Source organism: Typopeltis vanoorti, chromosome 23 (genome assembly GCF_054136105.1).
Source record: "Typopeltis vanoorti isolate ZY-2024b chromosome 23, IOZ_Tvanoo_1.0, whole genome shotgun sequence".
Taxonomy (NCBI): Eukaryota; Metazoa; Arthropoda; class Arachnida; order Uropygi; family Thelyphonidae; genus Typopeltis; species Typopeltis vanoorti.
The window spans coordinates 68,180,294-68,208,015 of NC_143571.1; the positions used below are offsets into that span (position 1 = coordinate 68,180,294).

Genomic DNA, 27,722 nt, shown 5'->3' on the forward strand with positions numbered 1-27,722 from the left:
GGACTTGCTTTCATTGACTGCAAACCCTATTCATAGTTTTACTGATTATAGTAATCTCCACCCTTACTACTCATATGACCAGTCTTGCAGTGCACCAACATCTCTATCTTCAAGATCATATGTAATAAGTGCCCTGAACGTTGATCTCTGCAGTATCACTGATTGGAGAGAAAACAACTTAGTGACCTTCAAGGCTTTCAAATTTGGTACAGTTTTGCTTGTTTTCTCAGAGAAAAAAAAACCCTTCAGATCTTTTCTTCTTACTTTTTGATAATGCTGAGCTCAACAATCAAGACAAAATCTCCCTTCTTGGACTGACTCTTACTCCAAACCTTTCTTGGCATAATCATAACACTTCTATAGGATCATAAGCTTCTCAAAAACTTGGCATCCTTTTCCACTAAAAATCTCTTCTCTAATAAATCGCAAATATGGCTTCCCCCGGGGAAGCATTTCCAAAGGACTGCAACCTCCTGCAGTTCAAGAATATCAACATATTGCTCTATTCTTGACCTATTCCCATATACAGAATTTATTTGTTAGCGGGGGTAACTATGTGTAGGAATACCTATGAAAAGGATCTGGAGACATGTCCTTGATTTATGCAGTGCATGTTTCATTATATTTTTTTACTAGTGGATTCTTATTTAGGGGAAACCATTTTTGGTATATCATCGGGAGTGAGCTCATATTTATTTTTCTTTTTGACATACTCTAAATCATACTGTTCAGGGATGTTGTAAATATGAGAAGATGGGACCAACATACACATCAAGTGCATACTGATTCTCTACAGTTTCTTTCTCGATGCAAGAGGATTTACCATTATATGTTGCTACTTTTGTGATATATTGCTTTTTTGCCAGGCTGTTTTTTTTTTTTTTTTTTTTTTTTTTTTTTTACCCTTCCACCTTTGCCATGCTGAAGAGTAGGCTGGGTGATCTGACAATCTGTGTCTGATGAAATGCATTTAAATGGTTTCAGAGTCAGATGTTTGAAGAAAATGCTGTTCAGTGAGATGATAAATGCATGTATATGAAGAATGCCAAAAGCAAGAGAATCAAAGGAGAGGAGTTTATGGCATTGGTCAGCTCAACAAGGCCAAAAATTATTGGCATCAGAGAGACCTGGTTGACAGAAGATGATATAGTTATAGGCAGGGCTCCAGAAATAAAATTTAAATCTACTAGCCAGAAAAAAGTTCACTCACCCACAGTATCAATCTATTTTATATAAATATTGTTAAAAGTGATTAAAAAAAAAAAAAAAAAAAAATGTTACGTTGACAAAATAAACTGAACACATTCTTTGTCACTATACACTGAGTTAGTTTTGCATTAGGAACACCACCTAATAACATGTTGGTTCACCTCTCTGTGCAATCACAGCTCACAGATGCCTAGGAACAGATTCCACAAGGTGTCGACCATTCTCCATACTTAACTCGACCGATGTCCGCTCCAGTAACTCCGTCGGTTCATGCTCACTCTGTGGAGGAGGTTCAGCAGTTCTCATATCCTATTCTACCATATCCCACACATGTTCAAATAGGTTGCAGTCAGGGGAGTTTGAGGGCCAAGGCAATGTGGCAAATTCATTGTCGTGTTCCTACAACCACTAAGTGGTGGTATGAGCCCGATGACAAGGTACACCGTCCTGTTGAAAGATGGCACTGTAGTCAGGGTAGACCCTCTGTTATGGATAGAGATGGGCAGCTGACATGTCTCTGTAGTGTTCACCATTCAGTATTTGTGGAATGATAACCAACAGACCTAGGATATGCCAATAAAAAGCTCTCCAGACCATAACACCACCTCCACCAGCTTGTTGAATTGTAGCTGTGAAACCAGGGAACAGGGCTTGATGCTGTTTATGTCAAATGCAAACTTGGCCATCAGTATAGTACAGCAGGAAATGGGAATCATCACTCCTGATGACCTTCTTCCATCTGTCAATGTTCCTTGGCCCATGCAAGGCGTCGATGTCTGGCTGTCATTGGTATCCTTGTTGGTCTCTGGCTATGGAATCCCAGGTGAAGCAAGGTACGGAGCATGTGTATGTGGAAATGGGTCTAACTGCCTCACTGTTGTATTGGTGAGTGAGCTGTGTGACAGTTGCACATCATTGCTGAGATACCAGTCATTACACCCAATGCTCACCTCTAGGATCAATTACATGTGGCAGACCAATGCAAGCCTTTTTGATGGATGCCTGTTCATGATTAATCTAGTCCTGGTACATCCTTGATACAGCAGTATAGGAGCAACCAACAAGTGTGGTGGTTTCCAAAATACTGGCACCTGCCCTCTGAGCCCCAACTACCTACCTGTGGTCAAATTGGTTTACATCACCATGTTTCCCCATCACTAGCAAACATTTATTGATTACGTACAGAGGATAGATGTACCCATTTATAGTAACCACAAATGATGTCGATATCACGGGGCACTTCGTTATCGTACTGAATATGTAAATTGATGTGTGTGTGTGTGGGGGGGGGATTCCTAATGCAGAGCTAACTCAAAGTACTTTATATGTAATCATACAGAAATTAGCTTTCCTTTAGGGTGGGTTTAAAATGCACGCCACAACACAGCTCATCACAACTCAGTTGTTTTCCTTACTTTCTTTCATGCTTACACGATCAGAATTTCCGTGTTCCTGCAAATTGGCCTACTATGGACAGACTAGAATATCAATCACCACCAACATGGAAGAACAAGACAAATACCCACCATGCTCCATCGCAGTAGAATTGAAATTTATTTATGTATTTATTTATTTTTCCGCGCGGTTAGCCTAGTGGCTATGCGTTTCGCAATCATATGCCTGGGGAAGGAGTGTCCTAGGTTCGATTCCCGTCGGTGACGTGAGGAGCTGAAGGATCTTCCTCAGCCATAGCCAAGTTAGCCAGTCTTGGGCGTGGACAGCAGGGTTTTTTCCTCAGTTTATTCTGAGGTTTTTCATCCTGCAAGTTAAGTTCTCAAGGCAAACTGGCCTTGAGAACTTAACACTACAGGCCATAGGATATACCGGGGCATATGGCTGACCACCTTATCCTGTAAACGGATTGAGGTCCGATGATCAATGGACCCTCGACACCGCAAGGTAAAAGAGGGTATAAAGAAGATGAGATGAGATTTATTTAGTTTATTTTTTAGAATTGGCAGCTGCCCTCACAAACCAGCCCAATCAGAATAAATATGTAAATATGGATGCATTAAACTTCCCACAAAATGGGAAACATTAAACCTCAGAGATCCATCTCATATTACAACTGACGCCTCCAGCAGGCATCTACAAAGACTGCCATATGTAGCTAGGACTCGAGTCTTTTGTCTACCTACTTTTACTTAGTTTTATGCTGCCCTTGTGTGTTAGAATTTTATATCATATCTCTTTAAGATGTCTCTGTGACTGAGATGAAATATTGGAAGACTTAAACATCTCTTTTAATCCTTTCCCAGTGCTGTTTTACTTCACTAAGTCTCCAATATGAGTTCCACCGAGCACCTTAACACACAGCCATAAATGAATGTTTATCTTATTATACACAAAAGGAAGAAGACATCAATAACTATAGGACAATCAGTTTATTATTGCAACAGTACAAGATTTCTGGATGATGCACAGCTATATGAACAAGCAGGCTTAAGGACATGATTCTCTACAAGAGATCATATCTGCATCATTACTTAAATAATAGAAGTAAATTAATATACTTTTCTCCATATTTAGCATTCGCAAATTTTTGAGAAAGCCTTTGATACTTTATCTTTCAGAAATAATAAACAGCTTAAAACAATAGGCCATCTAGAAAAGTGTATTAGATTATAAAAACTGTACATTAGAACTCAACAGCTACTATAAAGTTGGAACATCAAGGAAAAGAATTCAACATCGAGAGGTGTGAGGCAAGGAGGTCTGTTATCACTTAAATAGTTTACTACCAGAAGAAAAGAAGACTTGAGGAATATATCGTGGGATAACTATGGAATTAACATCAATGGAAAAAATCAACATCTTTTAAATTTTGCGTATGATATTTGTTCTCTTAGCAAATAATAAAGAAGATCAGAAAATGCTAAATAACCTCAGCAGAAAATGGTTTAATGACTAACGTAACTGAAACAAAATTTATGACATATTCAGATAATCCAATTGAAATTGTAGATGAATATATTTACTTTGGACAATTAGTCAGCTGGTCATAATCGATTATTTGTCAGATGAATTTGTAGTTGAAGACTCTGAGTTATGAAATTTTTACTTGGTAAGATAACTAACATTATACAGCAACCCCCCCTCCCCCCCAAAAAAAAATCTAGAAGACCAGGGTAGCACTATCAGTAGCTTAGCACTGGCACAGCTCGAGGTAACTGTTACATGCAAACCTTCTTATCACAATAAGGCAGAGACATCACCAATTAGATTCTTAAGAGCAATTAAAAAAGATGCACAAAATTAGACCATATACAAAATGAAGACATTTAAAGAGAGCTAGTTAGGTATTTACAATTTAAATGAAAAGATCATCTTTCATCAGGACAATGCACCTGCCCACAAAGGTGTTTTGGCAATGGGAAAATTAAGGGTCCTTTTTTTTCGGATCACTTACACGGTGATCCGAATGCATTTTTGAAAATTATGGCGACAACTACCGTGTTTGAATAAAAACTTTAGTTTAATATAACTAAAATAATGGGAAAATTAAGGGATCTGCACTATGAATTGCTGGAACATCCACCCTATTCCCCAAATTTGGCTCCCTCTGACTTCTATCCCTTCCCAAAACTAAAACTCTTCCTTGCTGGTCAACGTTTTTCTTCGAATCAAGAAGTGATTGCAGCTGTAGAAGGGTATTTTGCAGATCATACTGAGAACCACCACAGGGATGGGATAATGGTGCTGGAGCATCACTGGAATAAATGTATTAGTCTATTGACTTTTCAGACCGCCCTCATGTGTGTGTGTGTCTGTGTGTGTGTTAAAGATGCAAAATTATTTTAAACCTGCTTTTACTCCATTTCCCAAGTAAGCAAACAGACAAATAAGTCAAGTTTGCGCCTGCACGTATTGCAAGTCTAGCTGACCTTCAAAGTAGTGCAAGTCAAGGCAACTCATGATAAAGGTAGAATAAGCTCTGATCACTATTCCTAATATTTACCCTTAATGCACAGCCCATCTCCTTGAGGAGATGTATGATGCTATGTATTAAAGGCAAGGGGCCACTAACCAGACCAGTTTCGACCTTTATTGTGGTCTCATCAGTGGGAGCCAGGCTAGAAATACCAAGATTTTAGTAATACAGAGCTTATAAGTATTTTACCAGAACAAGTTACCATAAGTTATTTTAAACCTGATATATATAAATAATTCTTTCTTCTTCTTTTGGTGTCATTTATATCTTGATGCACTGTACAAATAACCAACAACACCTAAGCCTTTCTATACATATAGTTATTTTTAGAGAAAATCACAAGATAAAGAAATAAACAGAAGAATCATATTAGGAAATAAAGCATTTTGGCTACACAAAGATTATCTGTTGGCAAATTTACCTGTTTAAAAAGAAAACCATTTAATACATGCATTATTCCAATGTTTACTTATGGAAGTGTAATATGGACAACTAAAATAGGAAAACAGGTTTCCCCAAGGAGTCTTGGAGAAAAGAAATTAGTGATTCCTCATCAAGCACAAATTAAATTTAACATTAGTATATTCCTTCTTTTTCCCTTAGATACTAATTGACTTACCTCATTATTTATTGGCATCTTACTAACTTCTGTGCTTTGCAATCTGTTATTTTTCTTTCTGTCTGAGCTTTACTAAACATCAACTTTTTTAATTGTGGGTTCAATTTCTAATAATATGTTTTAACTTAGAAATTTCATGTCAAATGTTAAAATTATGAAGTGGAATACAAATTTCTTATTGGGCAGAAGAAGCAGGAATCCTATAGCATTTGAACACTTTGTTAAAAGTTTACTTTGCACTTGGTTAGACTATAATAAATTTAGTTTACTCCTTTATCCAAGTGTGAGCAAACAAAGTTTGCACCTGAAAATATCTTCAGGACTGAGGAAAGGAGTCTGGCTCCCACTGATGAGACCTCAATAAAGATCAAAACCGGTCTGGGTGGTGGCCCTTCCCTTAATGCATAACATTATACATATCTGCAAGGAGATGTGTTTTGCATTATGGGAGATACTGAGATAGGAGTGATGATAGCTTGATCCACCTTTGCTCCGAGTTGCCTGGTGTTGCACTACCTTTCCTCAGTCCTGAAGATATTTTCAGGCACAAACTTTGTTTGCTCACACTTGGATAAAGGATTAAACTAAATTTATTATGAACACTTTGTGAAACCATCTGCCAAGAAGGCTGATTTGATGTAATGCAATTCTTGTAATAAGTTGTTCCATTATCCTACTCAAAAAATAGGGACTATTAATGCCTTAATAAATCATGCACATGCTTTATGTTGTGCAGGTGATTTATTACAACAAGAATTGCATCACATCAAAACAACATTGTTGACAAAGTTTCATTGAATTCTTTATTAACAAAGCTTTTAATAGCTATAGGATTCTGGCCTTTTCTGATTAAGTAGCCATTACTTGTATTCAACTTTTCTATATTAAAGGAATATCTGAATGTGTGACAAGAATTTTAAAGCCTTTCAACATGGCAAAAAATCTCCACCTTTCTTTCTTCACCAAAAAGATGTTTTCCAGGCATCAGCTAGATCCCTTGTTTTTGTGTCCTTATTTTGGACAATCTAGAGGATCTGCCTTTGTCTGTTAAAAGGAACATAAATCTTACATCAAGGATCATGAACCTGAACAATCTGACCTTGTGGAATAAATGATTCTACATAAGAGAATTCTTCATGGAATATCTCTATATGGAAACTTGTCAAAAATAATTCCACTGTCTAAACTGAAACAGACCTGATTCTATGTTTATCTCACTTATGAAAGATAGTTTTTCTTTGATATGCTAATAATTCCTAGAATTTAAATTATCTATTTTTAATTGGGAATTTGTGGACTATTTGTTTTCTTGCTAAATCTGTTGGTTGGTGCTTTTTGGTGTTCCATTTTTTAAGTGTGCTGAAGATGTTTTAGATATACAGTAATACCCAGCCTTATGATGATCCGCTCATGAAATGCTTTTCAGTTACGAATCAGTGCTCATTTATACCATGCTGCATTTGCTCATATGACAATTTTAGCAACATATCCGTGTGTTCTGCTATAAATTATAAACCGTTTATAACTATTTTTTTTTATTTTATTGTTGTTAATAATGGCAAATAAAATTCAAAGTAAGGATGCCATTGCTTAGATACTACAGTTAAAATGATTAAATTTAGCAATGATGGTGTATCAAATATTGTGAAAGGCTGTAGGCTAAACTTATCTTGCATTACTCTTGTTACAGTTGTCAAAAACATAGTTTAAGTGAAAAGCATTACTTAAAGTTAATGCTATAGTTATCTGCTAACATGGATCTTGTTGCTGAAGTGGAAAAACTTTAAATTTTGCTTTGTAGATTGATAACAAACTGGTTAGCATCTTTCCTTAAACTAAGCTATTCAGAATGACTTTGTTTGCAAAATTGATAAATTTTTCATTTGCTTATCTGACATAAATGCTTTATTTATGTCACTTACACATATAAATGATAAGTGCTATATGATATATAGCACGTGTATATATATATATATCATATAAAAACAAAAGAAACTAACACTGATATCAAAATTTCAAACTTCCTAAAGATAGCAGGGAATGATCAATGATATTTTCATACCTAAATTCAAAAGCATACAACAATAAGACCTTCTCTACAGTATGGAAGTGAATTATGGACAATAGAAGAAAATTTTTAATAAATAAATTAAAGAAAAAAAAGAATGAAAAATGATTATAAGATGCATTGGACTTTTCAGCAGGTATCATTTTGGCTACTACTGTTGGTAAATTATCAAAATCTCAGAGATTCATTCTGATTTTTGATGAATATATAACTTTTTTTTTTTTTTTTTAAGTACTGTATTTAAATATTCAAATATATTCTGAATCGACATAATTCTGGAACTATTAATAAATATGATAATCATAGTAAGGATAATAACTGATAATTTCATTACCCTGTGGACTACAGAATCACTGTTCAAAAAACATTCACTCTATAACTTAGGTCCTAATAGATGATTTCATCACCTAGAATGACAGTACCACTTTGGGTACTGCCTGGAAGTAGGAAAAAATGAAAGGTCTCCTGAGCAGGATTCCCAGTTCACCAACTTAGCCTATCCATGAAAAGTAATGCAGTAAGCATATTAGTGTTTACAGTTTCACCTTTCATGGGTAAGAATTCCTTAAAAATAAACACACATCTTCTCTTTAACATGTTAGGCTCAGCAGTTGGTTGTGATCACTGCATCAAATAAACTTCATTACTGTTATTTAAAAGCACTAAGTCTTATATATACAGTTTCAACAATGCCACAGATTAAGCTTGCAGCAGTTCATTTTCATAGGTATGATTTGCATAAAAATAAGCATACATATATCTGCTGTCTCATTAACATGTTAGGCTCAGAAGACTGTCATCATTAAGCAACTTAACATCATAAAAACTTTGTTACTGCCGGGAAATGCATTTAATCTTATAGTCTGCATCTGTTGAAATATATATTCTTGTGATACGTTTTTTTTCCCCTATTTTATATATCATCAATCTTAATATATATCTTAATTTTATATATCATCGTCTTTCTATCTATGTTGGCTGTACCATTGTAATAAAATGTTATTTATTTATTTAAAAACCCTTTTATTTTCTTTAACTTAATATTTTGTAATTTTCTTTCTTATTCTACCTTAAGTATTCTTTCTCATGCCTGGGATCTCCAGATATTCATTTGTTTGAAGACTGCACCTCTGAAATTCCCCAATAGGCAAAAGAAAGCTTTCATGCCCTAGTAGATCAACTAATCACTTATATCCTATCTTAGCCAAGGTTTACAGTCATGGCAAAATTACTCGCTATTTATCTTAAATCACTACTAATCATTGGGGTTCCGTTATCAGGTCCGAATATGTTTTTAGGATCAGTGCATTGTAAAAGATTGAATCGGACAACTAATTTTATCAACAATAACAATAAATTTAATTTCTGGTCTAATAATTGTACATATCACATGAAATCACAAGATTCATTTATGAAAGGTAATTCTTAGTCTTTCTCAATCACTCAACTTGGTTTCTAGTATATTCTTTCGCACTCATTTAGTTAGACTTTCAACAAGCATATTTTATGTTACAACTATCAGGAAATTATACACATAACATGAATTCGTTAGGTGTGCTTGACATTCCTAATTTAGCATCAATCAATATACAACATACATGTATACAAATATGTCTCTCAAAATCTCATTCCCTTCAAACACTTAATCATAATCCAGGTAATTATATTTACACAATCCACCTCATTGAGTTTCACACATTCCAATGATATGATAGCAAGAACATACTCTATCATAAAATTCAATCATAAGTACACATATAATTAATCAAAGAAAATTCAATAGCTCAATATTTTCTCCGAGGCAAATTAACTGCGCTCAATGCTTTACTCATTAAGTTTCATCATCCACCTCATTGAGTTTCACACATTCCAATGATATGATAGCAAGAACATACTCTATCATAAAATTCAATCATAAGTACACATATAATTAATCAAAGAAAATTCAATAGCTCAATATTTTCTCCGAGGCAAATTAACTGCACTCAATGCTTTACTCATTAGCGATGACACGTATTTACAAATAATGTTATACACTCTAAATGCTATCCCCTTAAACTAGACAATTTAACAGTTCAATACGGAATTCTTTCTTAATTCACAGACAATTAATGAATATATAGACTCACATTGGTCTTTTCCTGTCTTGCATGTCTCTTCCTTCTTTTGTTTTCTTTTCCTACGCTTGAGGGGGGGGGGGGATTCTCTCCTCCGTTCCGTATTTTGGAATTCTCCTCTAAGCGTTATGAATAGTCGCGGCAGCTAGCGGGATATAGCATAGGCTTTCCAGCGTCTTGAACTGTCCGGCGAAGGATTTCTGCGTGGGTCGGGTCAGGTTGAGCTTCAGGACCTCTCACTCAACAGAACATCAGAGCTTCAGGACCAATGCGGCAAGATTTCTCCTTAACTTACCGCCTCCGGATATCTTTGGCTGTGACTGGAGCGGCTATCGGTGGACGGGTCTCTCCGTCTTCCCCACTAGAACTTATGGTACCTCTTGTCCTCGATCTCTCGTGGATGGATCACTCAGGATGAAGAAAAGGAAGCTCTTCTCATCTCAGAACCAAACATTTTAAACACCAGTGTCCCTGCACCTTGGATTAAGTTTTTTGGACCCTGTGCAAGTCTTGCAAGTAGTTTTGAGAACCCTGGATAATGTTTCTTGAATTTTCGCCGACAATATTACTTTCTCCCTTTACCTCCTTAATACTGCCAACGAGCCTTTCTTTTTGATTCGCTCTGCGCCCTTTCAATATTGACTTGAAGGTCACCTGCAATGGGACTTGCAAACAATTTTCAAAAGACATGCCGAATTTCAAGCGATGCTCTTGGTTTCAATACTTCTACATCCCTTCTTAAACAATGAGCGAGTTAATTCCCTTTGGGCTTATTTTGCTCTTTATACAGATAACTTTACATAGAAAAATAAAAATACATTTGTACAAGAAAATTTATGAATTCCTGCTGTAAAAAGTCTATGTTTTACATAATTTATTTTGGCAACATCGAATTTTTACATTCTGGGCCAAGCTCCTATAAGGTTCTTCGAGTCCTAGTTCAGATTCAAACCCAGGTCTTTCCAACTGAAGGGCATAAACTTTAATGCCATGGAGACAAACAGAGACCACAGAATAATTTCTGATGTTTCTCATATTTATGAGGATTATTTGAAAAGTTTGGTAAAAAAATAAGTTAAACACATTTTTTTTAAAAAAAAATCACCTTTATTTGTTGACCTCGATAGTCTCTATCAAGGTCAACACATTTGGTTCGGAGAGTTTCCAATTTTTTTTCATCCCATCTAAAAATTAGAATTTGTCAAATTGTGCAAAATAGTCATTGACAGCCTTGATTACATCCTCGTTCGAAGATTTTTTTTTTTCCCCATCGAGCCAAATTTTTAAGTTTGGGAACAAGAAGTCAACATGAGCCAAGTCCGGAGAATACAGTGAATGTGGAATCAATTTGAACCTGAATTCATGCAATTTTGCCATTGCGACAGCCGATGTGTGTGTGGGACGGTGCATTGTCTTGATGAAAGAGCAATTTTTTTTGTGCCAATCTTGGCCATTTTTTCTTCAGTTCTTCTTTTAAACTGTCTAACAATGACACATGACACATAATAGATTCCTGTTGTTGTCTTACCTTTTTCCAAATAGTCTATCATGATAATTCCTTGGGAATCTCAAAAAACAGTAGCCATTACCTTCCCAGCTGACAAAACGGTCTTTGCTTTTTTCGGTGCTCTTTCACCAGACATTGTCCAATATTTTGACTGCAACTTGGACTCAGGTGTGTAGTGGTGGATCCAAGTTTCGTCTATAGTCATGAATCAACAAAAAAAAAAAAAAAAAAAAAATATCCTGAAAATTGTGATTAAACTTCGCCAAACACTGCATTGAAATGTCTTTTCACATGCATTTTTGATTGACAGCCAACAATCGGAGCACTCATTGCACACACACAGCTTTTTCATGTGTGTGCAATATTTCTTGCAGGATATGATACACCCATTCAGTTGAGATGCATACAATCTCAGCAATCGCACACACTTTCCGTCGTGAGATTGCTGATACCATAGATTTTGTGAATCATTTCCTTCAGAGTGAGCAATAGTCTTTCAAGTCTTTTAAGAAAGAATGAATATGAAAGAATAACTCTTCTAAATCCAGATGGCGTGAGGGTTACAGATGCAGAAGAGGTTGTTTAGTTAATGAGTGTCCATTTCATTAAAAGCTATCAACCTGGTGAACACAACATTAAGCTCACTGTTACCTCTTCACTAGATGAAGAAACGCACTGTGTGTGTGAGGCCGAGGTATTAGAGCTGTTGCACAAACAGAATAACAATTCATCAATAGGGACTGATGGAATATCAGCACATGTGCTAAAAGAGTGTTCACCTGAACTGGCCATTCCTTTGACCAGGATGTTTAATATGAGTCTCAGAACAGGGAAGATTCTGCAGGAATGTATGGTAATTCCATCGCACAAGGGTGGTGCTCGACCAATTAGTATCTCAAGAGTGGTTGTGAAGATTTTGGGAAAATTGGTTAGGGCCTGCATTCAGAAATGAGTTGACAGTGAATATCTACTTTGCAATGAACAACATTCCCTTAGTCATGTTTTAGTGACTTGCTCACATTCTATAACAATGTTACCATTGAACTAGACAAGGGGAATGGATACACCATGATACTTTTGGATTTTGCTAAGGCTTTTGACAGAATACAGCATAAATTGGAGAAAATGGGTTTGGGTTATACAATATTAGCATGGCTGAATGACAGATATCAAAAACTGGTATACGGGGGATCTGAGTGTGTTATATCCTACTGGCTGCACCATTGTTATGGTTCGCCATGTGCGCCATTTTATGTCGTTGCTCTTCCTAAAATAATTTACTTCCTTTATGAATTTACCTCTCTATAACTACAAGACAAAATTTCCCTGACTCTAATATCTGTATCACTTCTTACGTGTTCATTCTATAAGGAAAGCAAATTCTTTATCTCTAGTTGATTCCTAATTTTACTCACGTGCTTACCCTGACTGTTAAAGGTTATTCCTTGCTAAAAGAAACGAATCCTCTAATTTCTTTCTGGGGCCGTCTCCTCTTCAAATATTGACAAATTTTATTTTTTAAGCTGCGCCAGCCAATATCTTAGATCCCCTCTATAGGGGATTCTTATTCAGGGAGACTTTTCCAGACTCTTGGTGCACATAGGTGAATAAATTTAGTGCTTATACTCATAAATCAAATGCTTCACTCTGGCTAAGTAAATTCTGGTTTGCAGTCGTAACCTATAACAACATGATATACCTTTCTTTCAATCCCCCCTGCTATGGTTGAGATTAACGAGTGGTAGTTTTGGTTCATATCTCAGGCAAAACTCAGGTATAAAAGAAAAAACATATTTATTGGAATCCAAAGACATAATATACACTTAGACCAATCTCACTTTCAATCAGTTAAGGACATGCTAAATCAAACTTTTTCAAACTGATTAATACTCTAATACATGAACAATAAATCCATCTTTTGAGTTAGAGACTTAACACACATAATATATGTGTGTTAAGTCTCTAACTCTTAATACACTTCTACTCAATTTTCTACCTACTATTTTAGTCTTGCATATTAAGCTAGTCACAATCATCTATAATCATTCCTAACAATTTGTCTATGGATATCAGCCACTGCTAAATAATCACTTAAAGTTCTCAAATACTGTCCATACTCGATTAATACACTACAATGATCTTTCTCTTTTTCCGACTGGGTAATTATACAACAAAATCTGTACTTTAACATTTCTTGGAGCAGGATCTCCAGGTCTGTCTGAACTGTCCTTCTTTGTTTGAATTACCTTTCGATTCTTCCATAAGCCTGCGTCCACGTGGTGGGTCACTACGGTCATCAGATTAAACTATGCTCTACACCTGGCGTTTTTTTCCTCGTCTATTCTTGATCTGTTTCGGGCTATCCTCGTTTCTAGCTGCCGGTTCATAATATACGTCCGCGATAGTATTCTGTTGGAACTTTCAGAGACGACAGCATGTGTCGACATCTCATGCTTCAGTACTGGCAGAAATTCAGACATCAAAGGGAAAGGCACACCCTCCGATATTGAACTATCGCAAAGAAACACCATCAGGAACCACTGGTCCATGAGAGAAGTCAAATCATAATCCAGCAAAACAGGCGAAAAAAGACTTGAGAAAGGGGTGCAAACCCTTTTAATTCTCTCTTCACTTCCCCCTTTTTAGTACCCTCTTACTACTTTCTGCGATCTTTTCCTGCCTGCTACTTTCTTCGTCCGTGGGGATTTTGGCACATCGCGAGATCTCTAGCAGCATCTTCCAGGAAACGAATGTGCATCGCTTTCCAAGATTGCCAATGCCTCAGGCCCACCCGTGACCTTTGGACTAATGTTTACATCTAATTTACCCATTCATTGTATGCATGATGCATTTCATATAATACTAATTTATACACAAAGTTCTTTACATGGTATTACAATTCTACTAAAAGGAGGTAATTCTATTTCTATTTACAGTTAGTACTTTATTTCTTCTGCTCGAGTACAAGTTTTTTTCTCTCAGCTGATTTTTCTGACTTGTTAAATCCTGAATGAATTGTTTCTTTAATAAAGTGCTTCATTCAGGATGTAACAGTCTGCAAGGTTTAAGGTAACAAGTGATGTAGCACAAGGATCAGTGCTTGATCCACTGTTATTCAATCTGTACATTAATGATATTGGGAAGGATTTGACAAGTGACATACAGTTATTTGCTGATGATGCCAAGATAGGTAGGTAATCAGGAATGCTTCTGATATGTAGTCTTTGCAGAATGCTTTGAATAGGCTGAAATTGTGGGCATGGGAAAATGGGTGTCAGTTCAATGTCAGTAAATGTAAAGTCATTCACTTCGGCATGATTAGATATCCAACATATTATATTGGTGGGATTAGGCTAGGGTTCTTGGAGTGTTAATAGATAGGAAGTTGAAGTTTATGAGCTATGTGGCAAAGATTGCAAATACAACTCAAAAGATAATTGCAAATTCTGAAACGAACGTTTACATGTAAAGACGATGTGGCCTCCCTCGATGAGTCTCTGACTCCCTGGAGGTTTCTCTTAATAAAAATAATAACAATCATGCTGGTGCATAGTCTCCATGAACTGCATCTAACTCAGCTTTGATTTGCACAGCCATCCACTTCTTCAAATAAAGGTGTTTTATCACTGCAGGAAACTCATTTTTCTCAATTTTTATGAAAAATGCGAAGGTCATTTTAAATGTTTGCCATATCACGCATGGCCAAAATTTTGCAGGGGTCATGAAAAAGATGATACGTGCCGACACTGGTATGAATGAACCGTGTCACCATCTATTGGAAATTTACCAAACTTTTCAAACAACCCTCATAAAATAATGGATTGTTCCCTTAAATGAGCTATGGAGATCACTTTATCATTCCCTTATTCTCTCTGTCACACATGGATACACCACAAATTGAATTTACGATTCTGGTATATGAACAGGTGGATAGTTCCATTTCTCAATTAAATACAAGTAATAAGCCACATTTTTCTAAAAAACTTTAATAACTCAATATTCTACTAACATTTAATTTCAAAATTTAAAGCCTCTTCAAAGAAAGCAGTGATAATTTTCAACAAATTAAATATTTTTATTTTTTAATGTATCTGTTGAAATTGGCTTATAGTGTCGATTACTTCGTGGAGTTATTAAATTTAAATTTAGTTTTTTTTTTTTTTAGGTGTTGTTATTGTATGCAATGTTCACTAAGGTGTCCATGCACACACTGGTTGAAAAGGGAATACACATGCCTAGTAACTGTGTGCAAAAAAAATTTGTCTATTCAGAATTTTTAATTTACAGTCAATAATTTTTGAACTTTTTTTTATAATAAGTTCTCCTAAAAGTCCTGATGGTGCCCCCCCCTAGTGGGCTATGTAGGTATTCTTGGCCATCAGGCTGAAGGTCTCCTGATGTATGTCTCCCAAATTTGGAGCAGTCTCATGCAAACAAATTTGTTGAGGTTTGGCATGTTTCTTAGGGCTGAGGCCGATTCCATGAATAGCATTTAAAATTTGAACTTGCTACGGTGTATTACTGTGGCTTTCTTCCACCGTATTCTGTGGCGTGTATCCAGAGCATGGTCTCCAAGACCAGAGTGGCTGTACTGGTGAAACCGGATGTAGTCCTTGTGTTCTGAAATTCTGATATTCACTGTCCTGCCTGTTTGGCCAAAGTCCTAAGCCCTAAGAAACATTACAAACCTCAACAAATTTGGTTGCATGAGACTGCCCCAAATTTGGGAGACGTACATCAGGAGACCTTCAGCCCAACGACCAAGAATACCTACATAGCCTGCTAGGGGACATCATCAGGACTTTTAGGAGAAACAATAGCTTCCTCACTTCGTCCTCATTCACTGTGTGTAGTACCTGCATGCACGTCTTTATCTTTAGTTCCTTTGACTTTGAAGATGGCAACGTTACCAAAATATTGGAAATATATATTAAAGTTTAATTTAATTTATATTCTAGTGTACGTTGTGAATTCCTTAAGTTATTTAGTAATCATGCATAACCAATATAAGCCTTTCTACGAGAATTACTATAATTCTCCAATGTTTATACTCCAATATTATTACTGTGGTCTTTACGTGTTCTTTTAATAATTATACTATGCCACAGGAACCTCTAAAAATTAAATTTATTACTTTCAGTCTATGCTGAAATTCAGCCAATGTCAGCAAGTTGCAAAGACATATTTGTTTAATAAAATGTCTAGTGTCTACTGTGTAAACAGTACAATCACTTGAACTAATGTAATTGTGATAAAGTTTTGTAGCAATGTGGATTTAATTGAATTAATTTAATGCTCACAATTTTACAGGTTATAGCTAGACAGTGAGGAGCAACATTAATATGAGAAATATTACATCAGCAGCTTTAGTGTCACTATGCCAGCCTGGATGTGAATATACATCCGTAATTACGTGTGGATTCCAAGTGTTCCATTAAAGTCAATATAACCTTTAGACATTATAGAAAAATAACCACTCAAAAAATGAATTTGCAGTTCTTTTCCACTGTCAAAATTAAAGTGGAAAAGAACTGCAAATTCATTTTTTGAGTGGTTGGACATGTTTAAATGGTAATACCACTATTAAAGAACAACATACACAGGCTACCACACACATTACGTCTGAGAATGAAAAGTTCATGTCAAATATTTCTCATGTGCTGCCAATAAATTAGAGAATACTGTTTATATATATTTCATTAAAAAAAAAATAAACATTTAATGGAGTGAAATTATCATTTCCTAATCATTCTAGTTCTTTTCAGTCCCCCTCTTCCTTTGGGAAGAAACACCATAACTTAAAGCAAATACAGTAACCTACTGTTTATATGACCTTCAAAACTATCCTTCAATTATCAGAACAGCAAATTGCCTTCTGAAATGGTCAGATAAATGGTAGATTACTGTATACTTTTCTTGTATATATTTCAATCATACATGAGACATATAAGAACTTACATTACATTACTGTTGTGTGGGGTGAGGGGTGCCAAGGGCTGGGGAAGATGGAATGTACTGACATTTTTCTTGAAAAGCTGAAAGTTTTAGCTGATGAGGAAGTTAGAATAAAAGAGGACCAGGAGAAGGAAGTTCAGTGCATTTGCAGCTGAAATCTGGCAAAAATGGATCTATGTTTACATATATATATATATACAGTTCCACTACATTCAGTAAGTTATCTCAAGACATTATTTCATTTCCTTCTTTAAGGCAGTCCATTCCCAGGCATATTACTTCCTAACAGATGCAGATTACTAGTGTACATGAAAACTATTAACATATTAAAATTAATAAGTTTATAAAACATTATGAATGAATAAAATATTTCAGATTAAATTAATTATAAATTAATATAGCATGTGTTACCAAATATTATTAAAAACACTCACCTATCATTGTTGTATAATCAGTTGCACCAAATATCAATTCAGGAGCACGATAATAACGTGAGCAGATATATGACACATTAGGTTCACCCCTTACTAGGTGCTTTGCACTGTAATTGAAATTGTTTTAAAATATTTCTATCATGTACCTCATTTTCAGAGTAACTATATGACAAAAAATTTAGCATGTTCAATTTGACAAGCTGATTTTGTAGTAATTATGAAGATGCATTTTTGAAGTATAAATTTTTATTTATACTTGACCTTTTTAAGTAACCGATTTCTAGTATTTCTACTGCAATTTTTATTCCAATGAAAATATTCTTTTCAAAGATAAAGGACTAATACATCTTTTTATTTATTCTTATGACAGATACAGCTATAGTTCAATGTCCAATGTTGAAAGGGCCTCTAAGACATCCTTTGATACTTACTTCATATATCTCCTGCAGGTTACTGTAGAAATGTTTGACAGTCAGTAGAGTATGGGTGCAGTCACAGTAAGGGCTATTTGCTATATTCCATTTATGTAGTAGATAGCCACATCTGCCCTTGTTCACTCTGATTCTGTTGATAATATAGCCTTCTAGGAAAGGTGAAGCTGGGCTGGCAGCTGCAGCGGTCTTTCACAAGAGAGCCATTTATTACTAAGCTCATAGCTCATTGTTGGTTACATAGGGTGACCAGATTAAAAATTTGGTTTTGGGGTATTCATTATTAGGTTTTGGGATAATCGCACTATCAAACATAAAGAACAAACAATTATAATAAGATTATTTTATTTCTATATTTGTAGATTTTCACAATATACAAATGCATGAAACACAGAGTTGGTCAAATTTTGGTACAATTAGTCAAATTCATAGCAAGTCTTTAAACAAAGTTTAAATATTTTATTTTGGCAGTTGTGAACACTAATGTAAACTTTTGAAATATTCTCATGATATGCTTTGCATAATCATTTACAATATAAATTCAGTAAACCTGAATCATTTAATAAAAAAGAGAAGTATTTACCTAACAATATTTTTTATTCGAGCAAATTTCTTTTAGCAATTTTTCATTTTTTAATAAAACTGCATAAAATTCTTTGCATGACATATTGTAATTGGTTTTCATCAGTAATTCTCCTTCAACAGTTTTTAGGTCTAATCTGTTCCTATCCTTTTCCCAAGAGTTGAACATTAAGCTAAATACTCGCTCACTCATTGCATTTGAGTGAGGCAAAGTATTATTTAAATTCACTGCATAGGGCCTTACGTCAATACAATGAAATAAAAAAGATCTCAAGCAGTGACCACGGGAGCTTGTACTCCCCCTCTTGTTGGGCCTGTGACAGGTGCCGAGCATTACAAAGCAAGCATAATATAAATATCCTATAACAATCTATATAAGTAGCCTACTTAAAGTAGGATACAACGTTGTTTTTCGAGTCTTTCAGAGTGCATTTCAACAAAATATTTGCCTGCAGCTAATTTTCTTCTTATATAATCACCTAAAATTGGTATTATATGATTTGTGGCGTTTACATTTTGCTTACTTGGTGGTATTCACAGTAAAGGCAATAGTCAATATTTATTTATTTACTACAGAAAACTGAAAAATGGATATTATGTCCGAAACACCGAAAAGGGGTATTTTTCATACCCCATTTAAGATTTTATAAAAGGGGTATATTTAATTCAGTAAATGGGGTATTATACCCCGAAATGGGGTACGTCTGGCCACCCTAGTTACACTTGTCATAGGTTGAAGTGTCATAGGTTCAAGGCCAGAAAAGGTTCTGGTTATGTCCCAAAATGGGTATCTTGACTTCAGAGTATTTCTACGGGATTCATGAGGATTGAGAGAATAGGTAGTAGGGCGTTATTTGTGATTTTCTCCAGTTCTTTTAGTGAAGCCTGTCATCTTCGTATATTTGATGGGGCTATGTTGGAAAGCACTGGCAGCCATGGCAGAGGGGTGGATTTCAGGATCCTGCAACTGGTGCACATGGTTATGTTCAGTTAGGAGTCAATGATGTTTGTGTGAGCATTTCTTTTCCATACTGGTGTGCAGAACTCTGCAGAAGAGTAAACAAGGGCCAGACTTATCCCAAGTACCTCGCCTCTGCACCCCCCCCCCAGCTAGTTCCACTTAGTTTTGAGATGATGTTGTTTCTCGTTTTTATTTTGTTTTTTACTTTACAGATGTGATTTTTGTAAGTCAAACTTCTATCCAGGTTCATTCCCAAGTATTGCAGGTGTGGATCAATCATGCTTGACTGGGCTACCACAGAAAGTTAGGTTGAGTCGGCAGTTTGCCTCCTTGTTGTTAAGATGGAAAGGCGTGGACACTGTTTTGGTAGGGTTTGGAAATATTTCTCGAGAATCTCCAGATTGTTTAGGGCCTCGGGGAACTGAAAGAAGGCAATTGGTGGAGTATCATATTGCTATGTCATCTGCATACATATATTTGCTTGTTTTTGAGAGAATGTCCAAGATATAGACGCTAAAAAAGAGTTGGAGCCAAAACAGAGCCCTGAGGCAAGCCAGATTCCTTCAAACTGGCTTGCAGATTCCAGATTCCTTCTGGGTCTATTCTTCCTTCCTCCAATATGGACCCAAATTTTTCTATTTGTGAGCATGGATTCTAAAAAGTGTAAGGTTGTTTTGCATTTCATAATGAAACTGAGCTTTGGGAGCAAGCCCGTATCATATACCGATGTCAAGTCAATGAAGATAGCTCCAGATTTTAATTTCCTTTGGAAGCCAGCCTCAATTTGAGTTGTAAAAGCTAAGACTTGATCACAACAGTTTCTGTCAGGCCTAAAGCCAGCTTACTCTATAGGGAGAGCCATCTCAATGAGCAGGAAAACCCTTTTCAGCATGATTCTTTCCAGGAGCTTGTAGGTTGAGCATAGAAGTGCAATTGGGTAAAGGTTTCCAGTGGAGCTGGGATCTTTCCCTGGCTTGGGAACTGCAATTTTCTTAGATTCTTGCCAGAGGCCTGGTATTTCTCCAGTAGAGATAATAGTGGAGAACAAAACTGACAGCCATGTCTTTCCACGCTGGCCAAGGTGTTTAAGGAACTCGAGGAGGAGGCCACTGACTCCAGCAGCCTTGCCATTCTTGGAAGTGATAGGACTTCCTGGATTTCCTCTGTTGTGATTGAGCTACAGAGGTTTGGAGTTTCAGAGCATGAAACTAAATTGTGTCTCAGAGTAGTTTGTACGTCCTTCTTTCTGGAGGGCTTGTGGATTGATCTTAAATGTTGAAAATAAATGGGATGCAACTTAGCCTGGGGTCACTTCTGGAACTTTTTTTTTGTTGTAAGTTATAAATAATCTCCTATCATAATAAATTTCCAACATATATGGAGAAAACCAAAGGTTTAACTGTTTGTCCAATTAACCTCTTAATGTACCAATTAAAAATCAGAAAGCAGTCGTTTTTCTGCCAATTTTTTGGGCGAGTGTGATTTGCTGGATCAAATTCATCATTATTTGAAAAATAATGATGAATTTGTGCAAACGCAAACAAAATAGCCGATACACACCGTTGGCAACTTTTCTCGGCTGAAAGGAAATAGGCACAGGATTCTCTAGCGTCTATATTCGGTTGTATTTATATGTGAAACCAAAATACAAAATCAATTTTGGTGCAATAAACAAAAAACGTGTCACAGACGTCTTTGTATGTTAAGGGGTTAAAAATATTAAGTAGTTTGTAAAAATATTTATTTATATATATGAACCTCAGCATTTTGCATTGCATTTCTATTAAACTTTGGAATTAACAATTAAGAATGAAGTTATCAAGCTGGTTACAAGTTTAACATGTAAATACTAGGATTGAACTGATTTTAGTTGGTTTATTATTATTGTTTAAGGAATGATTTGCCTCCCCAGACTTCTTAAACTTGCTGCTGAAGGAGTTCCTTTGTCTGAAAATCCAAATTTTTTCTGTATCATAAACCTAATCTAATCATGACGAAAGTGAATCCTTGTGCAGCACTTAAGTGTAATAGCTTAAAGTTTCTGGACGATTCTTGAACAGAAGAAAGTGAGACAGTTCCTTAGAATTAGTGTCAAGGGAGCTAAAGCCAATAGCTGAATGTACTGGGTCCAAAAGAAAAACTCCAAGTTCATGGGGGAAGGGAGACTTTCCACCATGTGGAAAGTCTTTGTCTAAAACTAGATACCCCAGTTTAAGTTGAAAAGCCTACAAAACTTGCATTCTTAATGGATTTGAACCTAGGTTTCTGGGATAGACTCATATGATGAGTCCTTGACTTGCTGGAAGTCTTGTCCAGTTTTTTTCCCTTATGCCTGCTATCATTCTGGATTTCTACTCTATGTTGTCATTTTGTGTGCTTCATGTATAATTTCTGCTAACCCTGAGTTATGTTGTCAATGTGTGATATCCTATCATTTCTTTTGTTTCCTGCCATTTTCCTGTTTTGGTATCAATGTAGGATTTCCTTTGTCCTCTGATTGTAAAATAATTTACTATGAAATTCAGTTCATTCACTACTGTGAAGGTTTTGCGTTTTTGCTATTTGTAACAGTGATCTTAAAACAGATTCTATACGACCAGGGCTAGGACTTTTCAGTACTTCTATATAGTCATTATCTCATTATAATGAAGGAATAAAGGAAATTACAAAGACAAGACTTTAAAAAAATCATGAATTTTAAAAGCTTAAGATCTAAAAAAAAAAAAAAAAAAAAAAAACCCTGTACTATACAAATAAATAAATTACGAAGTTTTTGAACATCAAGTGTTCATCATTACAACAACTAGACTGTGAGGAAACCTGCTAACACTGAATAATACAAAGGACAGACTATAAGATGAACTTATCTAGCAAGCCTTTATTACACCTTATAATGTCTCAGAGATATAAAAGCAAAATTAATATAATCAATAATAGTAAAACATAAGAGTATAACAAAATATCACATCTGGAGGAGTGTCTTAAGTGTGCAGGAAAATAGTGAAAGTTACAAAATTAAATAAACATTCTTCAATTTGGTGCCCTTACTCACTAGCCACACTATCATAACGGTTTTGTAAAAAAAAAAAAAAATAACATCCCTTTGGAACCTGAAATATCTTAAAAGAGATTTAACAACTTAAGACAAACAGAAATTAAGAAGCTCGATCATCAGTAAAATACAATATTAACTCCACTTTATAATGAAATGAATAAAAATATAAAAAAAGTGAAATAATATCTAATTAATCAAATAGAGAAATACAGAAAGAAACTATATTTTCTGAAATATTTCTTATTTCGCATTTGTTTTTTTCATATATGTATTGTTACAATATTATTTCAATTTTCTCAAAGAATTTTCTGTGAATCTTTCCACATCAATCTGTAAGTATTTTGAATTAATGGAAATTCTTTAAGGAAAATAGTAATAACATATCTCCCTGCAGTGTGAAGATACTGGCATGAGTTGCCAGTATCTCAACATTGCAAGGATTCTATTTCTATTTAAAGCAAGTATCAAACATTAGTAACTTATTACACAAACTTCAAGTACCTAGAGATGAAACAGAATGCAACTATTTTGGAACATTACTGTGGTTTTACTTGACAGCTGTCAGTTTCATAAACTGAGTATGGTTTCTTTCTAATTTTCAATGACAAATGAAAATTTACAACAGTGATGGTATATTAACTTCTCAACAAAAATGTAAATACTCATAATGCTTAACAGTATAACCAACATCAAGAGGGAAAAGATATGTTTATCAACCTCACTAATATTTTACTAGTTTTCTTCCCAGCGTCATCAGAGCACAATGATAACTATGACAGGCACGTGGTACTAAACGTAAGAACAATTTAAATTGTAACTAACATCTAATCTTCTTATATGGTGCTGTCTATGGGTTAGATAACTACAAAGTTAATTTAGAAAAGTCAATTAGGTCTTAAAATGATAGTCTCCCAGGTTTTTGGTAAATTAATACAACCATATTTGTTGAGGTTAGGAGAGTGCATTATTTCTGATGCTGATTCTAAGAATAGCCTCTCAGACTTGCAACGATTTCTATATAATATAGATGTTTTTCTCCATTTAATCCTATGTGAAGGAGTAAAATGGAGAAATGGAGAAAATCTGTCAATCCCAACTTGCCATACATATAATCTCAGATGTAATTTTGATGTTCTTCAGGAAAGATGTTAACTAACCTACCAGTCAGTCCAAGGTAGGCTAAACTGCAGGCACAAGGAACTTTATACATTCCAGGATGTTCAAGAGGATATAGTCGATATTTAGGAGAATGTATGAAAGTAGCTAGCTGAATGAAAGGTTTGAAAGTAGTATGGAGATCATATTTGCAGGGAACTTGGGATGTTTTTTCTGATATACCCTAACATATGGGATGTAAATGGTTTTGATCCTGTGTGCTAGGTATAGGAGGGATGGGGGTGTATGTAGTATTTAATCTATATTATATGGGCTGTAGCCTTTGGCTAAAAAGGTCTTGCAAAGGTCCCTGAGCTCATTTTTAAACAAATTATAGACTCCACAACAGTGCTATAAATAACTATTTTAATTTCCCGACATTTCAATCTTCATATTAAGGTCATTTGCAAATCTTCAAGTTTTTTAGAGTATTAATAACACTTAGTTTTTGAGTTGGGTGGTGGTGGTGGTAGGAGTTTATGTGTATATAATGGCCAGTATGTGTCTGTTTCCAATAAACAGTGAAGGAAAGACTGCCAGAAGGAAGAGGTATAACAAGTGTATCTAGAAACAGAAGTGTGTTATGCTTTTCAATCTCAATTGTGAACTCTATGCATTTGTGTTGTTTGTTTAGTGGATTGAGGAAAGTGTCTAATTTCTGGCGGCCATGGGGTCAGATAGCAAAAACATCGTCAACATATCTAAGTCAGACTTTGGGTTTAAAGGAGAGGAATCTAGAGCACATGGTTCAAATGTTCCATGTAAAAGTTAGCAATGGTAGGGTGGGGTGGGGGGGAGATAATGGCGAGCACAGCCATGGGCTCAGCATTATGCCTAAAAAATAGGGATTTGAAAATATGCTCCAACGAATAAGCGCTTAAAGATGAATTAAAGTTATCAGTAATATTTTCCTAAAAAATGGTTATAGCCAAAAAACTATCACCAAAAGTCCTAAAGTATGCTGGAAACTAAGTAGGCTCAATATTACTATTACTACGAGCGACTCCAGGGAGTCCTTAGACTCATCGAGGGAGGCCCTAAACATCATGTCCACACAACTATTCGACATTCTCACAGTATCTATCATACCTTGCTTTGAACTCATTCACTGTCATAGCACCCACAACAGACTCTGACAGCTTATTCTACTCATTTACCACTCTAAAAGTAAAGAACCCAGCTCTAACACTCTAGCTAACCACACTCTTGCCCAGCTTCCATAGGTGTCCCCTAGTTCTCCCACCACCAGTCCTGATCTCAAAAATATCCTCTGAATTAATCCTATAGAAACCCTTCAGCAATTTGAATGTCTCAATCATATCTCCCCTTTTCCGCCTATCAACCAATTTCTGCAACCCACAAATCTTCAACCTGTTCTCATAAGGTTCATTCCATAGACCTGCTATCATCTTGGTCACTCGCCTCTGGATTCTCTCCACCTCCTCCCCATCAAGAAGAAACCTAATTGACCAAATCTGAGCACAGTAGTCGAGATGAGGTCTTATCAAGGTGCGGTACAGAGGAACAATAACTTGCTTGTCTCTGCTCGTCAAAGTATTTTTCACAAACCAAGTGATTTGATGAGCTGATTTAGACACTTTTGCAATGTGTCCCGTAAACTTCATCTCCCTATCTACCAACACTCCCAAGTCCCTGTCCTCATCAATCTCCTGGAATACAGTTCCACCAATGTGGTATACTACTAATCTTTTCACTCCAAAATGCATAACCTTACATTTTGTCACATTAAATTGACATCCATTCTCCTTAGCACAGAACTCCAATCTATCCAAATCATCCTGCAAGATTTTGACATCTTCTGCATTCACTATTGCCTTACCCAACTTTGCATCATCAGCGAACAAATGAACTATTCCTCTTAGATCCTTCCCTATATTGTTAATGAACAAATTAAACAGCAGTGGTCCAAGAACAGAACCTTGTTCTTTTGACATCCCAAATTCTTAGAGTTTTTATGCCACCATTATTGTTGAGATTAGGGTGGTTAATCAGAATTTCACAGGCTTCTTTAATACCAGGTTTTTGTATAATGTAAAGAGCAGGCACATTTCTAATTATTTTGGCGTAGGGTGTTGAGAGCGTGATCTGAGAGGTCTGCTTCAGCAAAATTGTTATTTTTATTGTCTTTTTTTTTTTTTTTTTTTAAAGTATAGGGACTGTACGTCCAGTTTCACCAATATAAGGATAAGTTACAGGTGCAGTAGATGCAATAAACTCCAGCTTGTGCCAATGGCAGGAGAGGATCCTTAGAAGAGTTAAATGTTTCTTAATTTTATAGATGGTTTAAAAGTGGTATTAAGATTATAATGGTATAGGATTCTATTGATTTTTTCTGATAATCCTTTAAGGTAGGGGATGGCTATGATTTTACTGTAATCTATATTCTATTTTTTGATGAAGTTTTATGAAGAACTTTATTAATAGTATTTTTGTTAATAATGGCTACAACAAAAATACTATTAACAAAGTTCTTATATCCAAAAAATTTATATCCAGCCATCTCTTAACTATATCATCATTATCAAATTCCTGATATATATACCTTCAAGGGGTGTACAGGATACGATAGTACTACATGAAAAATTTACATCACTACTAACTTGCTATCTACAATTTTCCTCCAAATCAGTCTGCTACCTGTCAAGACTCCAATATTATCAGGTCTTATATTTCTGTCTTCTAAGGCACTTTTTACTGTATCAATCCACCTTTCTCTGGATCGGGATGCTCAAAATATCAAGTTCTTTCCTAATATCATCATTTTTAATATGATATTGCCATTTGTTCATGCCTCTAATCTTTCTCAAAAATCTCATATCTGCAGTGTATAGGCTTTGGTTAAGTGTTTACTTCTAATCCAGCTCTCAGATCCATAATTAAAATTGGTTTGAACACTGTCTTGTATATAGGTAATTTAGTGTTTTGACTAATTTCTCTCTTATTCCATATAAATTTATTCAGTTGAATTCCTACCATACCAGTTTTGTTGATCGTTGTCTATTTCCATATTTGATTTACCATCTTCACTAAAAATTATGCCTAAGTAGCTGAAATGTTTTACTTGTTCCACAGATTCTCCATTCACAATGTTGTTGACATTTTCAATGCTTCATTCTATTTTCATTGTCTTTGTCTTGTTATTTTGTGTGTGTGTGTATATATATCATCATCAAATTCCTGCCATTTACCCTCAAGGGGTGTATAGGATATGATAGTACTACATGAAAAATTTACATCAATACTAACTTCCTATCTACAATCTTCTTCCAAATCAGTCAGTTACTTGTCAAGACTCCAACATTATCAGATCTTATATTTCTGTCCTCTAAGGCAGCGCTTCCCAAACTGTGGGCCGCAGCCCCCTTGGGGGCTGTAGGTTTTGTTGAGGGGGGCCGTGAAATAATGAAAACAAATTTAAATGTTTTAAGACTGAGTAGATTTTTTTTATTTTAAAAGAAACATATTTAACTTTTATAATTTATTATTTCTTTTTTGTTATTTTTGTGTTGGTTCACAAACTTTGCTTCCTGCATATTTCGGCGCTTAATGAATATTAGTAAATATTGCTTATTCATATGTTTCATTTCAAAGCAGTGGTTAATTGTATTTACTTTGAATGCTCTCCAGGGAAGCTCCAAATCTTCCTTTCATCATACGTTCGTAATCAGGGACTGTTG

General features: G+C 35.4%; 1 protein-coding gene across 2 annotated transcripts in view; it reads right to left on the reverse strand.

Moving 5' to 3' along the window:
- Positions 1-27,722, reverse strand: part of sgg (glycogen synthase kinase 3 beta homolog shaggy) — a 259,101-nt gene that overhangs the window by 82,435 nt on the left and 148,944 nt on the right. For both annotated transcript variants that reach the window (XM_090413205.1, XM_090413206.1), the window contains exon 6: positions 17,841-17,947. In XM_090413205.1, the coding sequence (XP_090269331.1) occupies positions 17,841-17,947 (107 nt within the window). The remainder of the gene's footprint in view (positions 1-17,840; positions 17,948-27,722) is intronic.